Below are 26,386 nucleotides of genomic sequence, written 5' to 3' on the forward strand. Positions count from 1 at the left end.
AAGATCTTTAAATCTTTATTTATTGGATTTTATTTATTTATTGGATTTTAAAGATCTTTACATGCCATACATGTAAAGATCTTTAAATCTTTATTTATTGGATAGAAACAGCCAGAAATTGAGAGGGAAGGTGGCGATAGAGAGGAAAAGACAGGCAGGTGCAGTTCTGCTCCACTTGTGAATCTTCCTCCCTCCAGGTGGAGACCATGGACTTGAACCTGGGTCTTTGTGCATGGTAGTGTGTGCACTTAACCACGTGCACAAGGTCCTGCTGGTCCTTAATTAAAAAAAAAAAAAAAAAAAAAGATTTCTTTTTACTTATTTATAAGAACCAGACATCACTCTGGTACATGTGCTACCGAGGATTGAACTCAGGACCTGAGAGTCCAGTGCTTTATCCACTGTGCCTCCTCCCTGACCACTGGTCCTTAATTTTTATCTGTAGGGTTTATTGCAAGGGCTCAGTGCCTGCACCACAAACCCATTGTTCCCAGCAGCCATCTATTTGTTGTTGCTGTTGTACAGGACAGAGGATGGGAAGACAGGGGAAAGACACCTGTGGACCGGCTTCACAGCTTGTCAAACCCCCTGCAGGTAGGGAGCTGGGGGGTTGAACTGGGGTCCTTGTGCTTCATACTATGTGTTTAACCCAGTGTTAGCGCCTGGCTGCTAGTCTGTAATTTTTAACCAGAGCACTGTTTAGCTCTAGCTCATGGTGGTGGGTATCAGTAGTATCAGGATAGTTAGCCTGAAGATGCCAATCTGGCCCAACTGCCTATAATAGTGATCACGCTGTGCCCTACTTCGCATGGGGGGCATGTGTCCCAACCAAGGGGCCCAGGTCAAATAAATTTTTATTCTTTTGAGAGATACACCAGAGCACTGCTCAGCTCTAGATTATGGTGGTGCGGGGGACTGAACCTGGGATTTAGGAGCCTCAGGCATGAGAGTCTGTTTGCATAACCATTATGCTGTCTCCCCCGCCCCTAAATAATTTTTTTTACCAGAGCACTGATGAGCTCTGCAGGGGATTGAACCTGGGACTTCAAAGCCTCAGGCATGAATCTGTTTGCATAACCATTATGCATCTACCCCAGCCCAACCTAGTTTTTTACCCCCTTTGTGAGCTTTGGCTTGTTAGTACTTGAGATTGAACCTGGACAAATATTTTAGGGGCCAGAGCACATCAGAATGTGCAAGGACCCAGGTTCAAGCCCCTGGTCCCCACTTGCAGGGGGAAAGCTTTGCGAGTGGTGAAGCAGGGCCGTTGGTGTCTCTCCCTATCACCACATTCCCTCTCAATTTCTGAATGTCTCTATACAATAAATAAAAAAAAGTATTTTGCCTATATTGTCTCCAGTCCTAAATGTTTTTTTAAAAATTCACTTTCTCTATTGTTGGATAGGACAGAGAAAAATGGGAGAAGGGAAAACAGGGGGAAAGACCTGCTTTACCACCTGTGAAGTGACTCCCCTGCAGGTGGGGAGCTGGGGGTTCAAACCAGGATCCTTGCACTTAAAGCTGCCACGTGCAGTTTAACCTGGTGCACTAATGACTTTTTTTAAATTATTCATTCATGAGAAATGATAGGAGAAAAAGAACCAGACATTACTCTGGTACATGTGCTGCCAGAGTCTGAACTTAGGACCTCATGCTTCAGAGTCCAAAGCCTTATATCTACTGTGCCACCTACCGGACCACAATAGTTCTTTATTTTTTTAAAGGTTTTATTTATTTATTCATGAAGAGGAGAGAAACAACCAGACATGACTCTGGTACATGTGCTGCCATGGATTGAACTCAGGACCTCATGCTTCAGAGTCTGATGCGTTATCCACTGCGCCACCTCCTGGGCCACCACAATAATAGTTCTTAAAAGCATCAAAGGGTGGTCCGGGAGGTGGTACAGTGGATTAAGTGCTTGACTGTCAGGTGTGAAGTGCTGAGTTCAAGCTCCGGCAGCACATGTACCAGAATGATGTCTGATTCTTTCTCTCCTTTCTCAAATTCTTAAAAAGCATCAAAGGGACCAGGTGGTGGTACACCCAATAGATGATGCGGGCTACAATGTTCAAGGACTGACAAAGTGCTGTCTCTATCCAAAGAGAAAGAAGTGATGTGGCATCAGGTGACACATCTGGTTAAGGACATGTTGCAATGTGAAGGTCCAGGGATCAAGCCCCTGGCCCCTACCTGCAGGGGGTAAAGCACCACATAGGTAAAACAGGGCTACAGGTGTCTCCCTTCCTATTTATCACCCCCCTATGGTTTCTGGCTGTCACATAGACACATATAATATTAAGTGGTCTTGTCCCTGCACAAGGATAATTGCCCAAATCAACCCAGTCCTCATTCTGACCATACACAGTGTTCTGAACACTGTGGCTGTGGCTTATAGTGGTATGGAAGACTGAACCTGGGACCTTGGAGCCTCAGGCAGGAGAGCCACTTTGCATAACCATTATTCTATCTACTCATACACTATTTCTTTTCAGGATGGAAACAAAACAGTTAACACTTTTCCTGGTTACAAGTTTATTCAACACACATAAAAAACCCTCCAACTTTATTGAGGTGGTTGACCACGTCCACGACCAAATCCGCCTCTCTGAAAAAGAAAACACATGGTATTAGGATTAACACTTCAGGGAGAACCCAACTGAAAACGGAGCTCTAGTCCTGCTTTTTATTGGCTTGAGGCAACTCTCACCTCCTTTGCTCATTTTACCTGTAGGAGTGTGTTCATATTTGTACCTGAGGGCAAGTGTACTAAGAAAGCCTGCCATGACATCTTGTTTCAGCAGTGATATGCCAGCCCCATAAAAAGTACTCACTGGGAGTTGGGCTGTAGCGCAGCGGGTTAAGCGCAGGTGGCGCAAAGCACAAGGACCAGCATAAAGATCCCGGTTCGAACCCTGGCTCCCCACCTGCAGGGGAGTAGCTTCACAGGCGGTGAAGCAGGTCTGCAGGTGTCTGTCTGTCTTCCCCATCTCTCTCCATTTCTCTCTGTCCTATCCAACAACGACGACAACAACAATAATAACTACAACAATAAAAAACAAGGGCAACAAAAGGGAATAAATAAATTAAAAAAAATGTTAAAAAAGTACTCACTATATGTGAATTAATCAATCAATTTAAACTTGGTACAACCATCACCATCTTAATTTAATGCAGAGGAGCCCAAGTTCACATCATCTTTAAGACAGAGGGTTTGATTCCAGACCATCTTGGCTCTAGAAGCCCACCTCACCTCCAATGTTCAGTTCTCAAACTCAGTTTTTATTTAGATTTATCAATCTAAGGGGATTATGACCATCATTAAGAAAACAAAATTTCATCATATCACATGTGTTGACCTATGAGATTAATTTCAGATATTCTTATTTGGGTGGCAGTCACTAGAATGTTGGAACTAAAAGTCCCGAGTCTGATCCTCAACATCATTCATGTCAGAATGATGCTATGCTTTTTACCGAAAAATAATAATATATACATGTACGTATAGTGGCCGAAGTCAGAATACTGGAGAGGATACTCACAAACTGGAATTCGGTTGCTGACCCAGCACCAGCCTCAGCTTTCTTGTCGGCACCAGCTGGAATAAGAGAGATGCATTTCAGAGTAACCAAATGCTCTGATCTACTGAAAAATAAAGGTTGAGACACCCAATCTAACCTCACAGGAAAACTCTTGCAAACAGATGCATGACTCCAAAGTAAATCATACCAGACATAGATAACACCTCCCAAGTACCTCTATCCCATCCCCTTGTTCCAATCACAGCTTTCAAGTCATTCTCTAAAACTGAGTGCAAGGATCCCAGTTCGAGCCCCTGGCCCCCCACCTGCAAGGGGGCCAACTTCATGGGCAGTGAAGCAGGTCTGTAGGTGTCTTTTTCTCCCTGTTTCTCCCTCCTATCCTCTCTGTCCTGCAATGGCAATAGTTAAGGGTGGAGCAGAGGGTAGATAGCATAATGGTTATGCAAACAGACTCTCATGCCGGAGGCTTTGAAGTCCCAGGTTGAATCCTCCGCACCACCATAAGCCAGAGCTTAACAGCGCTCTGGTTAAAAAAAAAAAAAAAAAAAAAAGGGGGGGGTGCCGTGAGATAAAATGGAAAAAATGGCCTCCAGGAGCAGTAAATTTGTGGTGCAGGCACTGAGCCCTAGCCATAACCCTGGAGGTAAAATAAAAGCTGGTTCACATTCTTGGTGTGTGTGTATTGGCAAGGTTGGCAGTGAACAAATCTGGGTCTCCTTTTAACTCCTTTCAGATCATACCACCTCAGGACCTTACTCAAACCCCACTTGACTACCAAAACTTTTTACTTATCTAAAAAAGGGAGATGAGAAAGTAACCACCAACTTTAAAATGAGTTTGTTGAAGTTCTTTTTTTTAATCAATCACACTAGGAAATCCATAGCTCCTGGCAGCCATTTTCCCCCTATTTGATAGGACCATGTCACACATAGTTGAAAAGGTATCCTGCCACTCAATTGCTTCTTCTTCTAGTGTTTGCCCTTCTTCCGTAGCCAGTCAACAGCTACAGTCAGGTTGAGCCTGATGTAAAGTTTCGAGACCTCCTTTGAATCTGGAGAGGTGGCAGTCAATAAGGGTGTCTCATCACCCTTAACTGTTGTTGCTCACGCAACTGAGACCCACAGCTGTCCCTTATTTGGTCAGGTACTCTCCCTAGAGGAATGCCCTTTTCTTGCAACCCAGGAGGTGGCACAGTAACTTTAAAGCTCCATAACCTGTGAAGTAGAGCTACTGGTGTCTCTTCACCCTTTACCCAATAATACCACCACCAAACCCTTCTCCCCCAGGTAGTAAGGGGCTGATTCCCTGTATCCTATATACATATATATGCACCTACACATCTGAGCCCTATCCTCAGAAAGAGATCAAGACATAAAGACACCACAGTACAAAAGCAGGCTGCACAGGCAGAGATAGACAGCATAGTGGTGAACTCTCATTTCGGAGGCTCCAAAGTCCCAGGATTAACCCCCACACACACACTGTAGGCCAGAGCTGAGTGCTGCATGGTATTATTAAAAAAAAAAAAAAAAAAAAAAAAGGCCTTGCAATGATTCAAGTACCCGGCAACTCCACCGCAGCACCCCACCCCACATTACTTACGGGGCACAGCACTTCTTCTGTAAGTATCTCTGTCAGCCTCCCCTCGTGTGAATCTTGCAGGTCGCTCACCTTCCAGACCTATAGATTAAATTACATTATGAACATAGAGCAACAAGAGAACCCCTTTTCCTTCAGGTCAAGGAAACTGGAATTGGTCTTTCCCTTACTGTCAATGGGAGGCAACTTAAAATTTGATGGGCTAGTGAATATAGGAACTTTTCTAACCCAAAACCACCAGCTAGAAACTTAGTGCCATTTGTGGTCAGGGAGGTGATGCAGTGGATTAAATACTGGACTCAGGCACAAGGTCCCTGGTTCAATCCCCCATAGCACATGTACCAGAGTGATATCTGATTCTCTTCCCATCTATCTCATAAAATCTTAGTCAGGCGGTAGCCCAGCAGGTTAAGCGCAAGTGGCACAAAGCACAAGGACCGGCTGAAAGATCCCGGTTTGATCCCCCAGCTCCACACCTGCAGGGGAGTGGCTTCATAGGCGCTGAAGCAGGTCTACAGGTGCCTATCTTCCTCTCCATTTCTGTCCTATCCAACAACGACAACAACAATAATAACTACAACACAACAAGGGCAACAAAAGGGAATGAATAAATATTTAAAAAAAAGGGAAAAATCTTTAAAAAGTAAAGATAAAAAAACAAGGGCAACAAAAGGAAAAAAAAAAGAATTAAAAAAGAAAGAAAAACATGGGAGTCAGGCGGTAGTGCAGCAGGTTAAGTGCAGGTGGCACAAATCACAATGACTGGCATAAGGATCCCCTGGCTCCCCACCTGCAGGGGAGTCGCTCCACAAGTGATGAAGCAGGTCTGCAGGTGTCTATCTTTCCCCTCTGTCTTCCCCTCCTCTCTCCATTTCTCTGTCCTATTGAACAACAACAATAAAAACAAGGGCAACAAAGGGGAATAAATATTTTTTTTAAAAAAAGAGAGAAACAAACCTGACCCCATTAACATTTTGGCTTTGCAAAAACCTGAGACTCACACATCTCAGTTAAAATGCTGCACTCTGGGGAGTCGGGCAGTAGCACAGCAGGTTTAAGTGTAGGTGGCACAAAGCGCAAGGACCCGGGGAAGGATCCCGGTTCCAGGCCCCGGCTCCCCACCTGCAGGGGAGTCGCTTCACAGGCGGTGAAGCAGGTCTGCAGGTGTCTGTCTGTCTCTCTCTCTCTCCATTTCTCCGTCCTATCTAACAACAATAAAACAAGGGCAACAAAAGGGAATAAATAAACATAAAAATTGTATTTATTCCATAAAAAACAAAACAAACAAACAAAAAAACCCCGCTGCACTCTGGGTGGGGGAGATAGCATAATGGTTATAAAGAGACTCTCATGCCTGAGGCACTGAGTCCCAGGTTCAACCCTCACAAGCCAGAGCTGAGCAAGTGCTCTGGAAATAAAGACACACACAACACGGCATGGTGCCAAAGTGTTTCTTCTATTGCATTCTCAAATGTTCACATTCTAATTCCTTGAAAAAGAAATTGTCAACTCTACAAACATATGGGAAATGAAAAACAAAAAGTCACCAAGTATTTAGGTTTCCACAGCTTCTTCATGTACCCCACCAGGTTTTGGGATATATACTATAGCACATTTTAAGTTATTACTGGGGGCGGGGTGGAGGCGCACCTGGCTGAGCATACATTATAATGTGCAAGGATTGGGGCTGAAGCCCGGTTCCCACCTGCAGGGGAAAAGCACCTGTAGGAAGTGCTGCAGATATCTCTATTTCCTTGCCTCCCCCTTACCTCTCAACTTGTGGCTGTCTATCCAATAAAATAAAGATAAAACTTAAGAGTCCACAAGGTTGGAATATGAACTTCTCCTTTGGGGGGCCATCAATGGTTGCAGTCAACAGTAGTTTTCTGGGTTAACGTTAACACTCCCCCACCTAGGTCATCCTCCACGACCTGAACACTTCCCTTGCACCACCCCCAGAGTACATTACTTTGGTGCATTACAGCAACTCCATTCCAAATCCTGCTTTGTGTTTTCCCTTCTGTTCTTATTTTTCAAACTATGAGTGAGATCATCCCATATTCATCCTTCTCTTTCTGGCTCATCTCAACATGATTCTATCAAGCTCCATCCAAGATGAGATAAAGGTGAATTCACCACTTTTAACGGCTGAGTAATATTCCACTGTATTTATACATAACTTAATTAGCCACTCATATGTTGTTGGATGGAATATGAACTTTTTAAAAGTAGAAAAATACCTGTAGTGAATTACAAAAAACAAAACAACAAAAACTGGTCCTACCTAGGAGAATTATGTCAAAGTCTGGGGACACAGATAATGATGGTACCAAGTCCTTGACTCTAAGCAGTAATTAAAACAAACACAACTTTGCTTTGAAAATTATGTAATTTTAATTAACTAGTTTCACTAGAAAACTTTTCCAGGTGGGGGTAGATAGCATAATGGCTACGCAAACATATTCTCATGCCAGAGGCTTCATAGTCCTAGGTTCAACTCCTCCACCACCCTAAGCCAGAGCTGAGCAGTGGTTACCTTTTAGAACTTGAGTCATTCTCTTCTTAAACTGCAACTATGAGGCAACAAAGTACTTACTGTAGCCAGAGATAAGCCCCTGTGTATCCTCTCACAAATATTCTGTGTCTTTCCCTACTCAACACTAAACTTTTTAATTTTGGCTCTAACCTGCCAAGAAAAGTTGACAACAGCTTTACCGGGGTAGCAGCAGTGGATAGTATAATAGTCATGCAAAGAGACTCTCATGCCTGAGGCTCCAAAGTCCCTGGTTCAATCCCCTACACCACCATAAGCCAGAGCTGAGCAGTGCTCTGATATGAAAAAACAACCAAAAGAATATGACTCTTGTTTTACTTTAAGTCCCAAATCAGGGAATAAACTTGGAATGCCTCTAAAACTTAACACCAACGCAGCATATCACAATACCACCTTTCCATTTCACACACAAACAAAAATGCCCTACCCGGTGCTATGTCCCCCTCACTTCCATGACAGGCCCTAGAAGGGAAGAAACCCATCTGGCATCCATCATACCTTTGGGCCTCGGCCTGCCAGTCTCAGGCCGGCTGCGACGCAGGGTGGCGGGCACAATCTCAGGGGGCAGGTGGAGGTAATCTCGGAGGTACTGGATACCCTCGTTGGTAAGATACCAGTAAAAATGCCTCCAGGCAAACTGTTCCTTCACGTAGCCTCGTGACTTGAGAGACTGTAAGAATCAAAGTAGTGTTAAAGACCCCACTGAAATTAGAAATGCACTGCTGGGCTGACAAATTTACAATCTGTCTTAACCACAGTGATTCAGGAATCCTAATCTTTCCTTGAAAATTTAGAGGGGGGTAAGAGTAAATAGCATAATGGTTATGCAAACACTCTCATGCCTGAGGCTCTCAAGTCCCAGGCTGAATGCCCTGCAGCACCGTAAGCCCGAACTGAGCAGTAAATGGAAAACAAAAAGTTCGGAAAAATAATGCACTCACTCGCAATATTCCCTGGTTACCTGCATGGCCTTCATGACGTGAAGGTTGGGGACGTTCTTGTCTGCGAGCTCGGGGTGTTTGGGCATGTGGACGTCCTTCTTAGCCACCATCACTCCCTCCTTAAAAAGGAGTTCGTAAATGGCAATCCGGTTCTTCTTGGGCATCAACATCTGCAATGAAGGCCAGGGCAAGAGCCCGATGAGCGAGGTGTTCAGCCCCAAGCAGCCAGCCTGAGCCGCCATCCCCATGTTGTGTCCAGAGGCTCGGGTTCAATCCTCAGCACCATCATCAACCAGCTCGGTAGCGCCCTGGCCTCACACATGGAGTAAAACCCCAGAGCTAAACTCCCTCTTCCACCCCCCTAAATCCCACCGGGGGGGGGGCACATCTGCAGGACGTTCAGACAGGCAGGAGCGGGGTCACACAGGCGCGCCAGGACTGACTGGCCATCTTCTATCTGGGGTCCCCCGCCCCGCGGCCGTGTTGACAGGCGGGCCCAGGGGTCAAAGGGCATACACCTCAAACCTAAGGGCTTCGGCACCTTCAGGTCCCACCACTCTCCCCTAGAGTCCAGGACCAAGCAAAAAAAAGGGTGGCGCGCCCTGCCCCGAAAAAGTAGCAGAAGAAGTGAGCCTCCTAACCTCTAATGAGTAAATCCTGCACACAGGCGCTCCCCGGCCATAGCCAGCCAGCGTCACCCCCTACCCCCTGGAAGCGCCCTGCCAGACCCTCCCTGTGCTGAGAAAAAGGTGTGTCAGGAGGAGAGGGGTGCCCTACTCCAGACTTCGGGGTGGGTACACCCAGTACACTGTCGGAAGGGGAAGGATGGAGGCTGATGGAACTCAAGACCCCAGAGGAACTCACCCTGGCAGCCGCCGAGTCCGGAACCGAGGCTGGAAAGGAAGGAGCATGCGCGGCGCGACGTCTCTTCCGGGCTGGCGTGCCCCGCCCCCTGTTAGGACCCGCTCGCTAGGACCCTCCTGGGGTGGCCTCGGCCCTGCCTGATAGACGGGTCTCCTGCGGAAAGTGAAACCTGACCGCCTTAGGAGCACACGCACGTGAACAACTAGAGAGAAAAAAAGTTTATGTACTTTTGCGGTGCCAGGTCGTTGCATATCTTGCCTATGTGCTACTCCATCAATACTGAGTTTGCTTTTTCATTATTTTTTTTTTTTATCAAACACCGGAAAAAAAAAAAAAAAAGGGGAAAAGTGAGAATTCACTACCACTGCATCCCGTTTGTAGCTTCTCGGCTCTGGTATGGCACATGCTGTACTGGGTGAACTGTATCCAGGCCCTGTAAAAAGATGTATTTACTTTATGATAGAGAGGACAACAATGCTTTGTCATATGGTGCAAGGGGTTTGAATTTTGGGACCTCTCACTTGGAAAAAAAAAATTTTTTTTTTCCCTCCCACTGCACTGCACTGCACTGCACAGTTCTGGCTTATGGTGGTAGCAGATACTGAACCAGGGACTTTGGAGCTGCACTCATGAAAGTCTTACATAATCGTTTTGCTAGTTCCCAGACAGAACATGCAAATCTTGCATCTTGTTCAGAACTACTTCCCCTAGTTGCTAATTTTTATTATTTATTTTCCTTTGGATAGAGATAGAAATTGAGAGGGAAGGAGGAGGAGATAGTCAGAAAAACTGCATACAAGGGTCAGGCGGTAGCACAATAGATTAAGCGCACGTGGCACAAAGTGCAAGGACCCGTGTAAGGATCCCGGTTCGAGGCCAGGCTCCCCACCTACGGGGGAGTCGCTTCACAGTGAAACAAGTCTGCAGGTGTCTGTCTTTCTCTCCTATTCTCTGTCTTTCCCTCCTCTCAATTTCTCTCTGTCCTATCCAACAACGAACGACATCAACAACAACAATAATAACAACAACAATACTACAACAACAAAGGCAACAAAAGGGAAAAAAAATTGCCTCCAGGAGCGGTGGATTTATGGTACAGGCACTGAGCTCCAGCAATAACCCTGGAGGCCAAAAAAAAAAAACAACAAAAACCTGCAATCACTCCCAACAGCCCCCGGTTACCAGAGACACCTGCAGCCTTGTTTAACTACTGGAAGTTTTCCCCCTGCAGGTGGGGTCAGGGGCTTGAACCTCAGTCCTGTGCACAGTAATGTGTGTGCTTACCCAAGTGTGCCACCACCTTTTCCTGCTAATTTTATTTTAAAAATATTTAAAAAAATTTTTTTTATTTATTAATGAGAAAGATAGGAGAGAGAGAGCGAACCAGACATCACTGATACATGGCTGCCAGGGATCGATCTCAGGACCTCATGCTTGAGAGTCTAGTGCCTTAGCCACTGCTCCACCTCCTGGACCACTAATTTGCTTTTCTTAATTGAGTTGGCTGTTACACAAGTCTTTATTTTTATTTTTTTAGTTCTTTTATTATCTTTATTTGTTGATTAGAGACAGCCAGAAATAGAGAGGAAGGGAAAGACAGACAGAGACACCTGCAGCACTGTTTCACAACTTGTAAAGCTTCTCCCCTTCAAATGGGGACTGGGGGCTTGAACCAGCTCCTTGCACATTGTAACAAGTATGTTCAACCAGATTCACCACCACCCAGCCCCCACAATCCTCTCTCTCCCTCTCTCTCTCTCTCTCTCTCTCTCTCTCTCTATATATATATATATATATATATATATATGCATATATGTATCATTTGTCATATATTTTCCAAGTGTAATCTCCAGATTTTTGTCTTAATCTCCCTGACCCTACCCCCCACTCTAAGGTTAACTTCTGTGGTTTGATGTCTGCACATCTCCACTGCTCCTGGTAGTTTTTTTTTTTTCCCTTTTCATTTCTTTTCTAATAGAGACAAATGTGTCAAAAGATGGGAGAGAGAAAATGAGACACCTGCAACACTACTCCATCTCTCATATATCTTACTTGATGACAGAGAACAGAGTACTGCTCTGTCATATGTGATACAAATGAAAGGGATTGAACCTGGGGATTCAGACTCGCAAATCTCCCTTCTCCCATCCCTCCTTCCTTCCTTCCTTCTTTCCTTCCTTCCTTCCTTCCTTTTTTTTACTTTCTTTCTTTCCATAGCACTGCTCAGCTCTGGTTTATGGTGGGGGAAGGAGGAGATTGAACCTTAGACTTTGGAGTCTCAGACATGAGAGTCTCTTTGCATAACCAGTATGCTATCTACCCCTAACCTGTCTTATCAGAGCACTGTACTTCATGAAGCTTGGTAGTGGCGGTGGGGTTGGACATGATCCTTGCATATGGTAGTGTGTGTGCTCTACTGCATGAACCACTGCCAGTTTCTTTGTCTCAATGTTCATGACATTTATTATTATTATTATTATTATTATTTTAATCTTTTTTTTTGGATAGAGACAGCCAGAAGTTGAGAGGAAGGGGGAGAGAGGGAGACAGAGACACCTGTAGCCCTGCTTCACCACTTGTGAAGCTTTGCCCCTACAAGTAGGGACTGGGGGCTTGAACCCTGGTCCTTGCACACTGTAACATGTGTGCTCAACCAGGTGCGCAATCACCCGGCCCCTAAATTATTTTTTTAAAGATTTATTTATTTAGGGGCTGGGTGGTGGCGCACCTGATTAAGCACATATGTTACAATGTGCAAGGACCCGGGTTCAAGCCCCAGGTTCCAGGGGGAAAGCTTCACAAGTGAAGCAGTGCTGCAGGTGTCCCTCTGTTCCTCTCTCTTTTTTTTTATTTTTACTATTATTATTTTTTTGCCTCCAGAGTTATTGCTGGGCTCGGTGCCTGCACCATGAATCCACCACTCCTGGAGGCCATTTTCCCCCCTTTTTGTTGCCCTTGTTGTTGTAGCCTCGCTGTGGTTATTATTATTATTGCCATTGTTGATGTTGTTCATTGGATAGGGCAGAGAGAGATGGAGAGAGGAGGGGAAGACAGAGAGGGGGAGAGAAAGATAGACACCTGCAGACCTGTTTCGCCGCTTGTGAAGCGACTCCCTTGCAGGTGGGGAGCCCAGGCTTGAACCTTGATCCTGACGCTGGCCCTTGCGCTTTGTGCCATATGCGCTTAACCCGCTGCACTACTGCCTGTCTCTGCCTCTCACTCTTTATCCACTCTGCCAACTCCTGGGCTGTGTGCTTTTTAATTTTTTACAGAATTAGAATGTATTTGTGTATTTATTTTAGATAGAAATAGAGAGACAATGAAGCAGAGAGAGAAAAAGAGACCATCGCACCAAAGCATCCTCTAATGTGGTAGGAGCTGGTCTTGAACTTGGGTTGTGCACATAGCAAATAGCACACTATCCAAGTGAGCTATTTCACCAGCCCAAAATTTATATTTATTTGTTTGTTTATTTATTTTTCTTTTTGTTGCCCTTGTTTTTTTAAATTTTTAAAAATTATCTTTATATATTTATTGGATAGAGACAGGTAGAAATCAAGAGGGAAGGGGATGATAGGGAGGGAGAGAGACAGACACCTGCAGCCCTGCTTCACCACTTGTAAAGCTTTCCCCCTGCAGGTGGGAACCAGGGGATCGAACCTGGGTCCTTGCACATTGTAACATGCACCCAACCAGGTGCGCCACCACCTGGCCTCTGTTTTTTATTGTTGTTGTAGTTATTACTGTTGTTGTTATTGATGTCTTTGTTGTTGGATAGGACAGAGAGAAATGGAAAGAGGAGGGGAAGACAGAGAGGAGGAGAGAAAGATAGACACCTGCAGACCTGCTTCACCGTCTGTGAAGCGACCCTCTTACAGGTGGAGAGCCGGGGACTCGAACTGGGATCCTTATCAGTCCTTGCACTTTGCTCTTTCTCTTTCTATATGCCCCTCCCCTCTCAGTTTCTCTCTGTCTCTATTCAATGATAAATAAATTAATTAATTAAAGATGTGGTGCAATGGATAAAGCAGTGGACTTTCAAGCATGAAGTCCTGAGTTCAGTCCCCAGTATCACATGTACCAGAGTGATGTCTGCTTTTGCTCTCTTTCCTCCTTTCTCATTAATAAATAAAATATTTTTTAAAAAATTAGAGATAACAACAAGACAATAAATAACCCCATCCAAAAATGGGGGGAGGACTTGGACAGAATATTCACCACAGAAGAGATCCAAAAGGCCGAGAAACACATGAAAAAATGCTTCAAGTCTCTGATTGTCAGAGAAATGCAAATCAACACAACAATGAGATATCACTTCACTCCTGTGAGAATGTCATACATCAGAAAAGGTAACAGCAGCACATGCTGGAGAGGGTGTGGGGTCAAAGGAACCCTCCTACACTGCTGGTGGGAATGTCAATTGGTCCAACCTCTGTGGGGAACAGTCTGGAGAACTCTCAGAAGGCTAGAAATGGATCTACCCTATGACCCTACACTTCCTCTCCTGGGGATATATCCTAAGGAACCCAACACACCCATCCAAAAAGATCTGTGTACACATATGTTCTTGGCAGCACAATTTGTAATAGCCAAAACCTGGAAGCAACCCAGGTGTCCAACCACAGATGAGTGGCTGAGCAAGTTGTGGTATACATACACAATGGAATACTACTCGGCTGTAAAAAATGGTGACTTCACCATTTTCAGCTGATATTGGATGGACCTTGAAAAATTCATGTTGAGTGAAATAAGTCAGAAACAGAAGAATGAATATAGGATGATCTCACTCTCAGGCAGAAGTTGAAAAACAAGATCAGAAAAGAAAACACAAGTAGAACCTGAACTGGAATTGGCGTATTGCACCAAAGTAAAAGACTCTGGGGTGGGGGTGGGTGGGTGGGGAGAATACAGGTCCAGGAAGGCTTCAGAGGACCTAGTGGGGGTTGTATTGTTATATGGGAAACTGGTGAATGTTATGCATGTACAAACTATTGTATTTACTGTTGAATGTAAAACATTAATTCCCCAATAAAGAAATAAAAAAAAGAAAAGAAAAGAAGAGAGAGAGGGAAGGGAGAACTTACAGAGCTTCCTTCCTGCAGGTGGGGGTCGCAGGCTTGAACCTGGGTGCTTGTGCACTGTAATGTGTGCATTCCACTATCAGGGCCCAGGACCTCAATTTCTTTTCTCCCTTTTTTTTTTCTTTGCCTCCAGGGTTATTGCTGGGCTTTGGTGCCTGCGCCAAGAATCCACTGCTCGTGGAGGCCATTTGTTTTTCCCTTTTGTTGGGCTAGTTGTTTCATTGTTGTTGTGGTTATTATTGTTGTAGTTGTTACTGATGTCATTGTTGTAGGACAGGACAGAGAGAAATGGGGAAAGGAGGGGAAGACAGAGAGGAGTAGAGAAAGATAGACAGCTGCAGACCTGCTTCACCGCCTGTGAAGCGACTCCCCTGCAGGTGGGGAGGTGGGGACTCGAACTGGGATCCTTACGCAGGTCCTTGTTCTTTGCGCCACGTGCACTTAACCCGGTGTGCTACAGCCCAGCCCAGCCCCCTTTTCTTTTTCTTTTTATCTATTTATTATTGAATAGAGACAGAGAAATTGAGAGAGGAGGGAGAGATAGGAAGAGAAACAGAGACACCTGCATCCCTGCTTCACTACTTTCGAAGGTTTCTCCCTGCAGGTGGGGACCAGGGGCTTGAACCTGGGTCCTTGCGCACTGTAATGTGAGTGCTTAATCTGGTGCGCCACCGCCTGGCCTCAACGGCATTTTTCATTCCAGGCCCTGATTCCTATCCAGCCCCCCACTAAAGGGAAGTTTCCAAACTGTGGCTCCCCACCCCCCTCACTCCTTTTATCCAAAAACGTCATATAAGAGCAACAAAGCCCTGAGGCTGGCTAAAATAATAACAATAAAGTAAATAAAAGATTTAAAAAATTAGAGATAGAGGAGAGATAGCTGCAACACTGCGTCACCGCTAGTGACGCTTCCTCCCATTAGTGGGGGGTTGGGTGGAGGACTGAGCCCGGGTCCTTGCACGTAGGAGCATGTGTGCTCAACCAGGTGCAACACAGCCTGGCCCCCTTTCTTTATTTTTATTGCTTCAGGGGCCTTAATCTTGAGATTCCTCTATTCTTGGCAGACTTATTTTCTCCTCCTCCTCTTGCTCCGGCTCCTCTTCAGGCACTTTTTTTTTTTTTAATTTCTCTGCCTCTAACTTGAATATTTTTATAAAGTCCAACTCCCTTTTTAATCACTCCTGTTGAAGTCAGGGAATAGACAGGAGTCTGGGAGCACAAACATTTTGCTGCACCACATCTGCACTTGTGGGAAATGGGAATTAGGGCAGAAAAATATTGCACACTTGGGAAGTAGGAACTTGAGCACAAAGAATACCTTTATGCACTGTGGGAGGAATTTTGGTGGGGTAACCACACCTGGTGACTTCAGCAGGCCAAAATGGGAAGCTGACCCAGATGTGACCTATTTACAGTTTTTAAAGAGGGACATTCACACTGAGAGAGGCCTTTTGGAATCTTTCTAGGCCTTCAGGGATCCTATCCCCCGAGCTTTCTCTTCATTCTAACTTCATTTTTGCACAATTTATACCTCATAAGTTGATAAAAGAAGTTTTTTTGGGGGCAGGCAGTGGCACACATTGTTAAGTGCACACATTACAGTGCTCAAGGACCCGGGTTCAAGCCCCTGGTCTCCACCTGCAGGGAAAAAGCTTCACAAGTGATGAAGCAGGACTGCAGATGTCTCTCTGTCTCTCTTCCTATCTCCCCTCCCCCCTCTCAATTACTCTCTGTATCCACCTAATAACAAATAAATAAAGATTAAAAAATAAGTTTGAAGCCCGCAAACCTGTCATGGAGTGTTAGCGTGCAATTCTTTCAAGAGGTCCCATTTGAACCCAAGCCGTAGAGAGCTGGGGAAAGCCCCAGGTCACCTCTCTCCCCTCCCCCAACACTCTCGCCCTGTACTGTACAATGCTATATAGTCACATCATTTACTATGTGAAATAGAAAGGAAAGAAACATTTCCAAACTCCAGAATCTGAGGCCTTACCCATGGAAGCCTTGCATGCTAGGCCCCCCACACACACACACACTCCAGTCACTTCTCTGACTGGGTAATATTTTGTTCCTTCTCCCCTTTCTTCTCCCCCTCCCCCTCCCCCCTTTTCTTCTTTTTTTTTGCCAGAGCACTGCTCAGCTCTGGCTTATGGTGGTGCGGGAGATTGGATTGAACCTGGGACTTGATGGAGCCTCAGGCATGAGAGTCTGTTTGCATAACTATTATGCTATCTAGCCCCGCCCCTTTTTTTTTTAGAGATCTAGGGGGCCAGGCAGTTGTGTACTTGGTTGATAGCAAAGACCCAAGTCCCCACCTGCAATGGAGAAGCTTCATGAGCAGTGAATCAGTACTGCTGGTGTCTCTCCCTCTCTATCTCCCTCTCCTCTCTGTTTCTTTTTATCTCTACCCAAAATAAATAATAAAAATATTAAAAACAAATTAAAAAAAGAGATCTAGGTGACTTTTATTAGCCAGTTCATGGAAATTGGAGCAACCTGCCAAGATTTTCTAATTGTAACTCTTTTCCACTTGAGTTTCCAGAGGCTTTAACAAAAATCCTGCTGTGGCAATGAATGGAGTGGGACCATGCCATTTCCTAGGCTTTGGGAGCTGGGCACCTTTTCAAGGACCTTGTATGGTGATGGTGACGCACTGGCTGTCGCAGGCATTCTGGACCTCCCTTCTCGCCATCTCTCCTTTCACTGGAGTTAGAATAGTGTCCTAATTCTGTAGCATGTTCCCTCCTCCCACTTGTGCAGAAATCTCCTCAAAGGAGCCATCTGCACTGTGAATTGTCATTTATAGTTTGTGCTGTGCAGGTGGGTGGGTGCTGATATATTCCCACATGCACTTGTATTCCCACCTCTCATACCCTGGGGTGGAGGGAATGATTCTCTTCTGGATGGTTCTTGACCCACCCCTCCACCTGCAGATCAGACCAGGGACAACTCCCCCCTAGCAACTACCACCTTCTTGCCTTTATTGCCTGGGACAGTTTCTCAGACCTCACCTGCCATGACAGTCTTCCTGAATTCCTCCTAGTGACTGACCTGCCTTCAGTCAAACAAACCAAAAAAATAATAAAATAGCATAGAGGCCCAGAGAAGCCACCCATTGATCTGTTGCCTTGTGTCCTGGCTACAAAGATGCTGACTAGTTGCTGCCAAGAACTATCTCATCCACTGGACTATGGAGGGACAGTGTACTTTCATGGGTGGTGAAGTGATGTGGTGACACTATTTTTTTGGTGACACTTTTGAAAATAGAGAGAGAGAGAGAGAGAGAGAAAAGACCACAGCAATGTAGCTTCCTTTAAGGATATTGGGAACTGGGCTCGACCCTGGGTTTTGTGTGTGTGGCAAAGTAAGCTATTACACATTTTGAATTCTACCCCCTTTTCTCCCACTACTTATTTACTTATTTATTTATGAAAGGAGACACACAGAGAAAATGAACCAGAGTATCATTCTGGTACATGCAATGCTAGGGACTGAACTCAGGGCCTCTTATTTGAGAGTCCAGTACCCTCAGGTTTCCCTGTAACAATTTTGAAGATGTATTGAATTATATTTATGCTTACTCCTTCCATTCTTCTTCTTCTTCTTTTGTATTTTTTGAATTATCTTTATTTATTGGATAGAAACAGACAGAAATTGAGAGGGTAGGGGAGATAGGGAGAGAGAGACAGAGAGACACCTGCAGCCCTGTTTTGCCATTCGTGAAGCTTTACCCTGCAGGTGGGGACCAGGGGCTCGATCCTGGGTCCTTGTACACTGAAACATGTATGCTCAACCAGGTGCACCACTACTCAACCTCCCTCCCCATCTTCCTGTAAAATATTTATTTATTAAAAATATTTGTTTATTAATGAAAGAGAGAGATCCAGAGTATCACTGAGACACATACAGTGATGCCTGGGATTAAACTATAGATCCCAGGAGTTGGGCAGTAGCGTAGAGGGTTAAGCACACGTGGCGCAAAGTACAAGGACCAGCTTAAGTATCCTGGTTCAAGCCCCCGGCTCCCCACCTGCAGGGGAGTCGCTTCACAAGCGGTGAAGCAGGTCTGCAGGTGTCTTTCTCTCCCCGTCTATGTCTTCCTCATCTCTCTCCATTTCTCTCTGTCCTATCCAACAATAACTACATCAATAACAACAATGATAACCACAACAATAAAACAAGGGCAACAAAAGGGAATAAATAAATATTAAAAAAAAACTATAGATCCCATGTTTGAGAGGCCAACACTTTATCTGCTGTGCCACCTCCTAGACCTAGCTGAAATTGTACTTCTTTTTTTAAATATTTTTATTTTATTTGATATGACAGAGAGAAATTGAGAGGAAGGCAGAGATAGAGAGGAAGCGAGTCAGAGAGACACCTGCAGCGCTGCTTTACCACTGTGAACCTTCCCTCCTCCGGATGGGGACACAGGTTTGAACCATGTTCCTTGTGGATGGTAACATATGCACTAAAACAGGTCTGCCACTGCCTGGGCCCAAATTGTACTTCTTCTTCTTCTTCTTTTTTTTTTTTTTTTTGCCTCCAGGGTTATTGCTGAAGCTTGGTGCCTGCACCATGAATCCACTGTTCCTGGGGGCTTCCCTTTTCTTTTGTTGCCCTTGTTGTTTTATCCTTGCTGTGGTTATCATTGTCATTGTTATTGTTGTTGGATAAGACAGAGAGAAATGGAGAGAGGAGGGGAGACAGAGAGGGGGAGAGAAAGATAGACACCTGCAGACCTGCTTCACTGCCTGTGAAGTGACTCCCCTGCAGGTGGGGAGCCGGGGCCTCAAACCGGGATCCTTAGGTCAGTTCTTGCGTTTTGCACCACGTGCACTTAACCAGATGCACTACCGCCCGATCCCCCCAAATTGTATTTCTATAGCACTTATTGTCTTGTGAACCAAGATTATCTTAAAAAGAAATTAATAATCCTGGTTCGAGCCCCCGGCCCCCCACCTGCAGGGTAGTCGCTTCACAGGCGGTGAAGCAGGTCTGTAGGTGTCTATCTTTCTCTCCCCCTCTGTCTTCCCCTCCTCTCCCCATTTCTCTCTGTCCTGTCTAACAACGACGACATCAATAACAACAACAATAACTACAACAACAATAAAAAAGAAATTAATAGACCTGTGGGAGACAGCATAATGATTATGCAAAACAACTTTCGTACATGAAGCTTTGAGGTCCCAGCTTCAATCCCCAGATGATGAGTAGTGCTCTGACAAACAAAAATAAATAAACAAACTTCCTTGGTGTCAACTAAAGCTTCTATCCCAGTAAAAGTGAGGCAAGGGAAGGAGGATGGATGGCTTCTGACATCCAGTTCTATACTTTTTTTTTTTAAGATTTTATTTATTGATGAGAAAGATAGAAGGAGAGAAAGAACCAGACATCACTCTGGTACATGTGCTGCCAGGACTTGAATTCAGGACCTTACACTTGAGGGTCAAGGGCATTATCCACTGTGCCACCTCCCTGACCACCAGTTCTGTACTTTTTTAAAAAAATTTATTTCTTTATTGGAGAATTAATGTTTTACATTCAACAGTAAATACAATAGTTTGTACATGCATAACATTCCCCCGTTTCCCATTTAACAATACAGTCCCCACTATGTCATTTAACATCCTTCATGGACCTGTATTCTCCCCACCCACCCACCCCAGAGTCTTTTACTTTGGTGCAATACACCAATTCCATTTCAGGTTCTACTTGTGTTTTCTTTTCTGATCTTGTTTTTCAACTTCTGCCTGAGAGTGAGATCATTCCATATTCATCCTTCTGTTTCTGACTGATTTCACTCAACATGATTTTTTCAAGGTCCATCCAAGATCGGCTGAAAACGGTGAAGTCACCATTTTTTATAGCTGAGTAGTATTCCATTGTGTATATATACCACAACTTGCTCAGCCACTCTTCTGTTGTTGGACACCTGGGTTGCTTCCAGGTTTTGTCTATTACAAATTGTGCTGCCAAAAACATATGTGTACACAGATCTTTTAGGATGGATGTGTTGGGTTCCTTAGGATATATTCCCAGGAGAGGAATTGCAGGGTCATAGGGTAGGTCCATTTCTAGCCTTCTGAGAGTTCCCCAGACTGTTCTCCACAGAGGTTGGGCCAATTTGCATTCCCACCAGCAGTGTAGGAGGGTTCCTTTGACCCCACACCCTCTCCAGCATGTGCTGCTCTTACCTTTTCTGATGTATGACATTCTCATAGGAGTGAAGTGATATCTCATTGTTATCAAAATTTCAGATTTTGGAACAGAAATCTCTAACCCATTTTCTTTTTTTCTAAGTTTTTAATCTTTATTTATTTATTTTGAATAGAAACAGAGAGAAATTGTGAGGGAAGAGGGAAATAGAGTGGAAGAGAGACAGAGAGACACCTGCAGACCTGCTTCACCACTCATGAAACTTTCCCCCTGCAGGTGGGGACCAGGGGCTTGAACCTAGGACCTTGAGCATTGTAATGTGTGCTTAACCAGGTGCATCACAGCCTGGCTCCCCTCTAACCCATTTTCTGATTTTGACAGAAAGATTTCTTTTTTTAATTTATTACCTTTATTTGTTTGTTTATTTATTTTTTATTTCTTTATTGGGGAATTAATGTTTTACATTCAACAGTAAATACAATAGTTTGTACATGCATAAAATTTCCCAGTTTCCATATAACAATACAACCCCCACTAGGTCCTCTGTCATCCTTCTTGGATCTGTATTCTCCCCACCCATCCACCCCAGAGTCTTTTACTTTGGTGTAATATGCCAATTCCACTTCAGGTTCTACTTGTGTTTTCTTTTCTGATCTTTTTTTTCAACTTCTGCCTGAGAGTGAGATCATCCCATATTCATCCTTCTGTTTCTGACTTATTTCACTTAACATGAATTTTTCAAGGTCCATCCAAGATCGGCTGAAAATGGTGAAGTCACCATTTTTTATAGGTGAGTAGTGTTCCATTGTATATATAGACCACAACTTGCTCAGCCACTCATCTGTTGTTGGACACCTGGGTTGCTTCCAGGTTTTGGCTATTACAAATTGTGCTGCTAAGAACATATGTGTACACAGATCTTTTAGGATGGATGTGTTGGGTTCCTTAGGATATATTCCCAGGAGAGGAATTGCAGGGTCATAGGGTAGGTCCATTTCTAGCCTTCTGAGAGTTCCCCAGACTGTTCTCCACAGAGGTTGGACCAATTTGCATTCCCACCAGCAGTGTAGGAGGGTTCCTTTGACCCCACACCCTCTCCAGCATGTGCTGCTCTTACCTTTTCTGATGTATGACATTCTCATAGGAGTGAAGTGATATCTCATTGTTATCTTTATTTGCATTTCTCTGACAGTCAGAGACTTGAAGCATTTTTTCATGTGTTTCTCGGCCTTTTGGATCTCTTCTGTGGTGAATATTCTGTCCATGTCCTCCCCCCATTTTTGGATGGGGTTATTTGTTGTCTTGTTGTTGAGTCTGGCAAGCTCTTTATATATGTTGGTTATTAAACTCTTATCTGATGTATGGCATGTAAAGATCTTCTCCCATTCTGTGAGGGGTCTCTTGATTTGGGTAGTGGTTTCTTTTGCTGTGAAGAAGCTTTTTAATTTGATGTAGTCCCATAGGTTTATACTTGCCTTAGTCTTCTTTGTAATTGGATTCGTTTCATTGAAAATGTCTTTAAAATTTATGTGGAAAAGAGTTCTGTCAATATTTTCCTCTAAGCATCTGATAGTTTATGGTCTAACATCCAAGTCCTTGATCCACTTGGAATTTACTTTTGTATTGGGTGAAATACAGTGATTCAGTTTCATTCTTCTGCATGTTTCAACCCATTGTTTCCAACACCATTTGTTGAAGAGACTCTGCTTTCCCCATTTAATAGTCTGGGCCCCTTTGTCAAAAATAAGATGTCCATAGGTGTGGGGCCTCATTTCTGGGCTCTCAATTCTATTCCACTGGTCAGTGTGTCTATTCATGTCCCAGTAACAAACAGTTTTGATGACAGCAGCCCTATAATATAGTTTGAGATCTGGGAGTGTGATGCCTCCAGTTCTGTTCTTTTTTTTTTTTTTTAGATTGTTTTGGCAATTCTAGGTCTTTTCTGGTTCCAGATAAACATTTGTAACATTTTTTCTATTCTCCTAAAAAATGTGCTTGGGATCTTGATGGGGATAGCATTAAATTTGTAGATGGCTCTGGGTAATATATTCATTTTGATGATGTTAATTCTTCCAACTCATGAACATGGAATATCTTTCCACTTCTTTGTGTCTTTTTCAATTTCCTTGAGTAGTGAGTGACTCATAATTTTCAGTATACAAGTCTTTCACTTCCTTGGTTAGATTTACTCCTAGATATTTTATTGTTTTTGTTGCTATCGTAAAAGGAATTGATTTCTGGATTTCAATTTCTTGTAACTTAGTGTTTGCATAGAGGAATGCCACTGACTTTTAAATGTTAATTTTATAGCCTGACACCTTACTGTATTTCCTGATGATTTCCAAAAGCTTCTTGCTGGATTCCTTAGGTTTTTCTATGTATACTATCATGTCATCTGCAAATAAGGAGAGTTTGACTTCTTCTCTTCCAATCTGTATCCCTTGAATTCCTTGCTCCTGCCTGATTGCTATGGCAAGAACTTCCAACACTATGTTGAATAGTAATGGTGATAGAGGGCAGCCCTGTCTAGTACCTGATCTGAGGGGAAATGCTTCCAGTTTTTCACCATTGAGTATGATGTTGGCTGTAAGTTTGCTATATATAGACTCCACTATCTTCAGGAATTTTCCATCTATTCCCATTTTTTGTAGTGTTTTGATCATAAAGGGATGTTGTATTTTGTCAAAGGCTTTCTCTGCATCTATTGATATGACCATGTGGTTTTTGGTCTTGCTTTTGTTGATGTGGTGGATCACATTGATTGATTTACGTATATTTATTTATTTTTATTTTTTTTTTTATTTTTATTTTATTTATTTTATTTATTCCCTTTTGTTGCCCTTGTTGTTTTTTATTGTTGTAGCTATTATTGTTGTTGTCGTTGTTGGATAGGACAGAGAGAAATGGAGAGAGGAGGGGAAGACAGAGAGGAGGAGAAAGACAGACACCTGCAGACCTGCTTCACCTGCAGGTGGGGAGCCGGGGTTCGAACCGGGATCCTTCTGCCGGTCCTTGTGCTTTGCGCCACCTGCGCTTAACCCGCTGCGCTACAGCCCGACTCCCCCTGATTTACGTATATTAAACCAACCTTGCATGCCTGGGATAAACCCCACTTGGTCATGATGAACAATCTTTTTGATATACTGCTGTATCCGGTTGGCTAGAATTTTGTTTAATATTTTCGCATCTATGTTCATCAGAGATATTGGTCTGTAGTTTTCTTTTTTGGTTGTGTCCCTGTCTGCTTTTGGTATCAGGATGATGTTGGCTTCATAGAAGCTTGCAGGGAGTATTCCAGTGTCTTCAATCTTCTGGAAGACTTTTAAAAGTAGAGGTATTAGTTCTTCTTTGAAAGTTTTGTAGAATTCATTTGTAAAACCATCTGGTCCAGGACTTTTATTTTTGGGAAGATTTTTGATAACTGTTTCAATTTCATTAGCTGTGATGGGCCTGTTCATGTTATCCACTTCCTCTTTACTTAGTTTTGGAAGTTGGTAGGTATCTAGGAAATTGTCCATTTCTTCCAGGTTCTCTAGCATGGTGGCTTATAGTTATTCATAGAAGCCTCGCATGATATGTTGAATTTCTGCAGTGTCTGTTGTGATATCTCCTCTTTCATTTACTATCCGATTTATTTGGGTCTTCTCCCTTTTTTGTTTTGTGAGTCTGGCTAAAGGTTTGTTGATTTTGTTTACTATTTCGAAGAACCAACATTTACTTTCGTTGATCTTTTGTATGGTTTTCCTATTCTCAATGTTATTTATTTCTGCCCTAACTTTAGTGATTTCTGACCTTCTGGTTGCTTTAGGGTTCCTTTGTTGTTCTTCTTCTAGGTCTTTAAGATGTGCAATCAGGCTGTTTATTTGTGCTTTTTCTTGTTTCCTAATGTGTGCTTGTATAGCTATGAACTTCCCTCTTAGGACTGCTTTAGCTGTGTCCCAAATATTTTGATAGCTTGTGCCTTCATTTTCATTGAACTCTCGAAACATTTTGATTTCTTCCTTGATTTCCTCTTTGACCCAGAAGTTGTTAAGAAGTGTACTGTTGAGCTTCCACATTTTGGGACTGTTACTAATCTTTTGTTGATTGTTAAGTGTTAGTTTAATTCCACTGTGGTCTGAGAAGATGCTTGGGATGATTTCAATGCTCTTGAATTCGCTGATGCTGTCTTTGTGGCCTAACATATGGTCTATCCTTGAGAATGATCCATGTGGATTTGAGTAAAATGTGTATTCCAGTTTCTTGGGATGAATGACTCTGAAAATGTCCAGTAGTTCTAGTTTATCTATCTCTTCATTTTTTTTTTATTTTTATTTTTTTTTATTTAAGAAAGGATTAATTAACAAAACCATAGGGTAGGAGGGGTACAACTCCACACAATTCCCACCGCCCAATCTCCATATCCCACCCCCTCCCCCAATAGCTTTCCCATTCTCTATCCCTCTGGGAGCATGGACCCAGGGTCATTGAGGGTTGCAGAAGGTAGAAGGTCTGGCTTCTGTAATTGCTTCCTCGCTGAACATGGGCGTTGACTGGTCGGTCCATACTCCCAGTCTGCCTCTCTCTTTCCCTAGTAGGATGGGTCTCTGGGGAAGCTGAGCTCCAGGACACATTGGTGGTGTCTTCAATCCAGGGAAGTCTGGCCGGCATCCTGATGATACCTGGAACCTGGTGACTGAAAAGAGAGCTAACATACAAAGCCAAACAAATTGTTGAGCAATCATGGACCCAAAGCTTGGAAAAGTGGAGAGGAAGTATTAGGGAGGTACTCACTGCAAACTCTAGTATACTTCTGCTTTCTTACTTTGGTGCAATACTCCAAACTCAGTCAATTTCTGCTTTGCGTTTCTACTTCTTTTTTTTTTTTTACATGCATAACATTCCCCAGATTCCCATTTAGCAATAAACCCCCCACTATTTCATTCATCATTTTTCATGGACCTGTATTCTCCCCACCCACCCACCCACCCCAGAGGCTTTTACTTTGGTGTAATACTCCAATTCCATTTCAGGTTTGACTTGTGTTTTCTTTTCTAATCTTGTTTTTCAACTGTAATCTTGTTTTCAACTGTAGCTCTTTCAGTAGAAGTTTGATGTATTTAGATGGCTTCTCATTGGGTGCATAGATATTAATAATTGTTAAGTCCTCTTGATTGACTGATCCTCTGAGCATTAAGTAGTGTCCATTCCTATCTTTTTTAATCTTATGTATTTTAAAGTCTATCATGTCAGATATGAGAATAGCTGTTCCTGCCCTTTTTTGTGGGCCATTGGCTTGAATGATAGTTTTCCATCCTTTCACTTTAAGTCTGTGTTTGTCTTGTTGAGTTAGGTGAGTTTCCTGTAGACAACATATTGTTGGGTTGTGTTTTCTGATCCATCTTCCTACTCTGTGTCTTTTAATAGGTGAATTCAGGCCATTCACATTTATTGATATCAAAGATTGAAGATATTTTAACGCCATTCTTGTAGAGTTTTAGAGTGTTTTGATATATGTTCTATTTGTGGTGGTCTGGTTGTTTATAGGAAACCTTTCAGAACTTCTTTCAAGGCAGGCTTGGTGATGGTTGCTTCCTTCAACTGTTGCTTGTCTGAGAAGGTTTTGATGCTTCCATCTAGTCTGAATGAAAGTCTAGCAGGATATAG

The 26,386-nt window shown here is 43.5% G+C and overlaps 1 protein-coding gene across 1 annotated transcript; it reads right to left on the reverse strand.

The window, feature by feature from the left end:
* Nucleotides 1–2,518: 2,518 nt before the first annotated feature.
* On the reverse strand, nucleotides 2,519–9,619 carry RPS10 (ribosomal protein S10). Its single transcript, XM_007538596.2, has 6 exons — nucleotides 9,501–9,619; nucleotides 8,657–8,806; nucleotides 8,194–8,365; nucleotides 5,145–5,222; nucleotides 3,543–3,598; nucleotides 2,519–2,608 (listed from the first exon to the last, which is right to left on the reverse strand). The coding sequence occupies exons 2-6, from the start codon at nucleotides 8,804–8,806 to the stop codon at nucleotides 2,567–2,569; spliced, it is 498 nt and encodes a 165-aa protein (XP_007538658.1). The 5' UTR covers nucleotides 9,501–9,619; the 3' UTR covers nucleotides 2,519–2,566.
* Between the last annotated feature and the right edge of the window lie 16,767 nt (nucleotides 9,620–26,386).

The sequence above is a fragment of the Erinaceus europaeus genome, chromosome 4 (genome assembly GCF_950295315.1).
Source record: "Erinaceus europaeus chromosome 4, mEriEur2.1, whole genome shotgun sequence".
NCBI classification, from domain to species: domain Eukaryota; kingdom Metazoa; phylum Chordata; class Mammalia; order Eulipotyphla; family Erinaceidae; genus Erinaceus; species Erinaceus europaeus.

Bases quoted from the DNA above. Each gene is read 5' to 3' on its own strand.
- RPS10 (XM_007538596.2), bottom strand. From the start codon at position 8,806: ATGTTGATGCCCAAGAAGAACCGGATTGCCATTTACGAACTCCTTTTT. The intron at 8,366-8,656 runs GTAACCAGGGAA...TGATTCTTACAG, and splicing joins ACGTCATGAAGGCCATGCAG to TCTCTCAAGTCACGAGGCTA. The intron at 3,599-5,144 runs GTAAGTAATGTG...CTCTTATTCCAG, and splicing joins CAGAAGAAGTGCTGTGCCCC to CTGGTGCCGACAAGAAAGCT.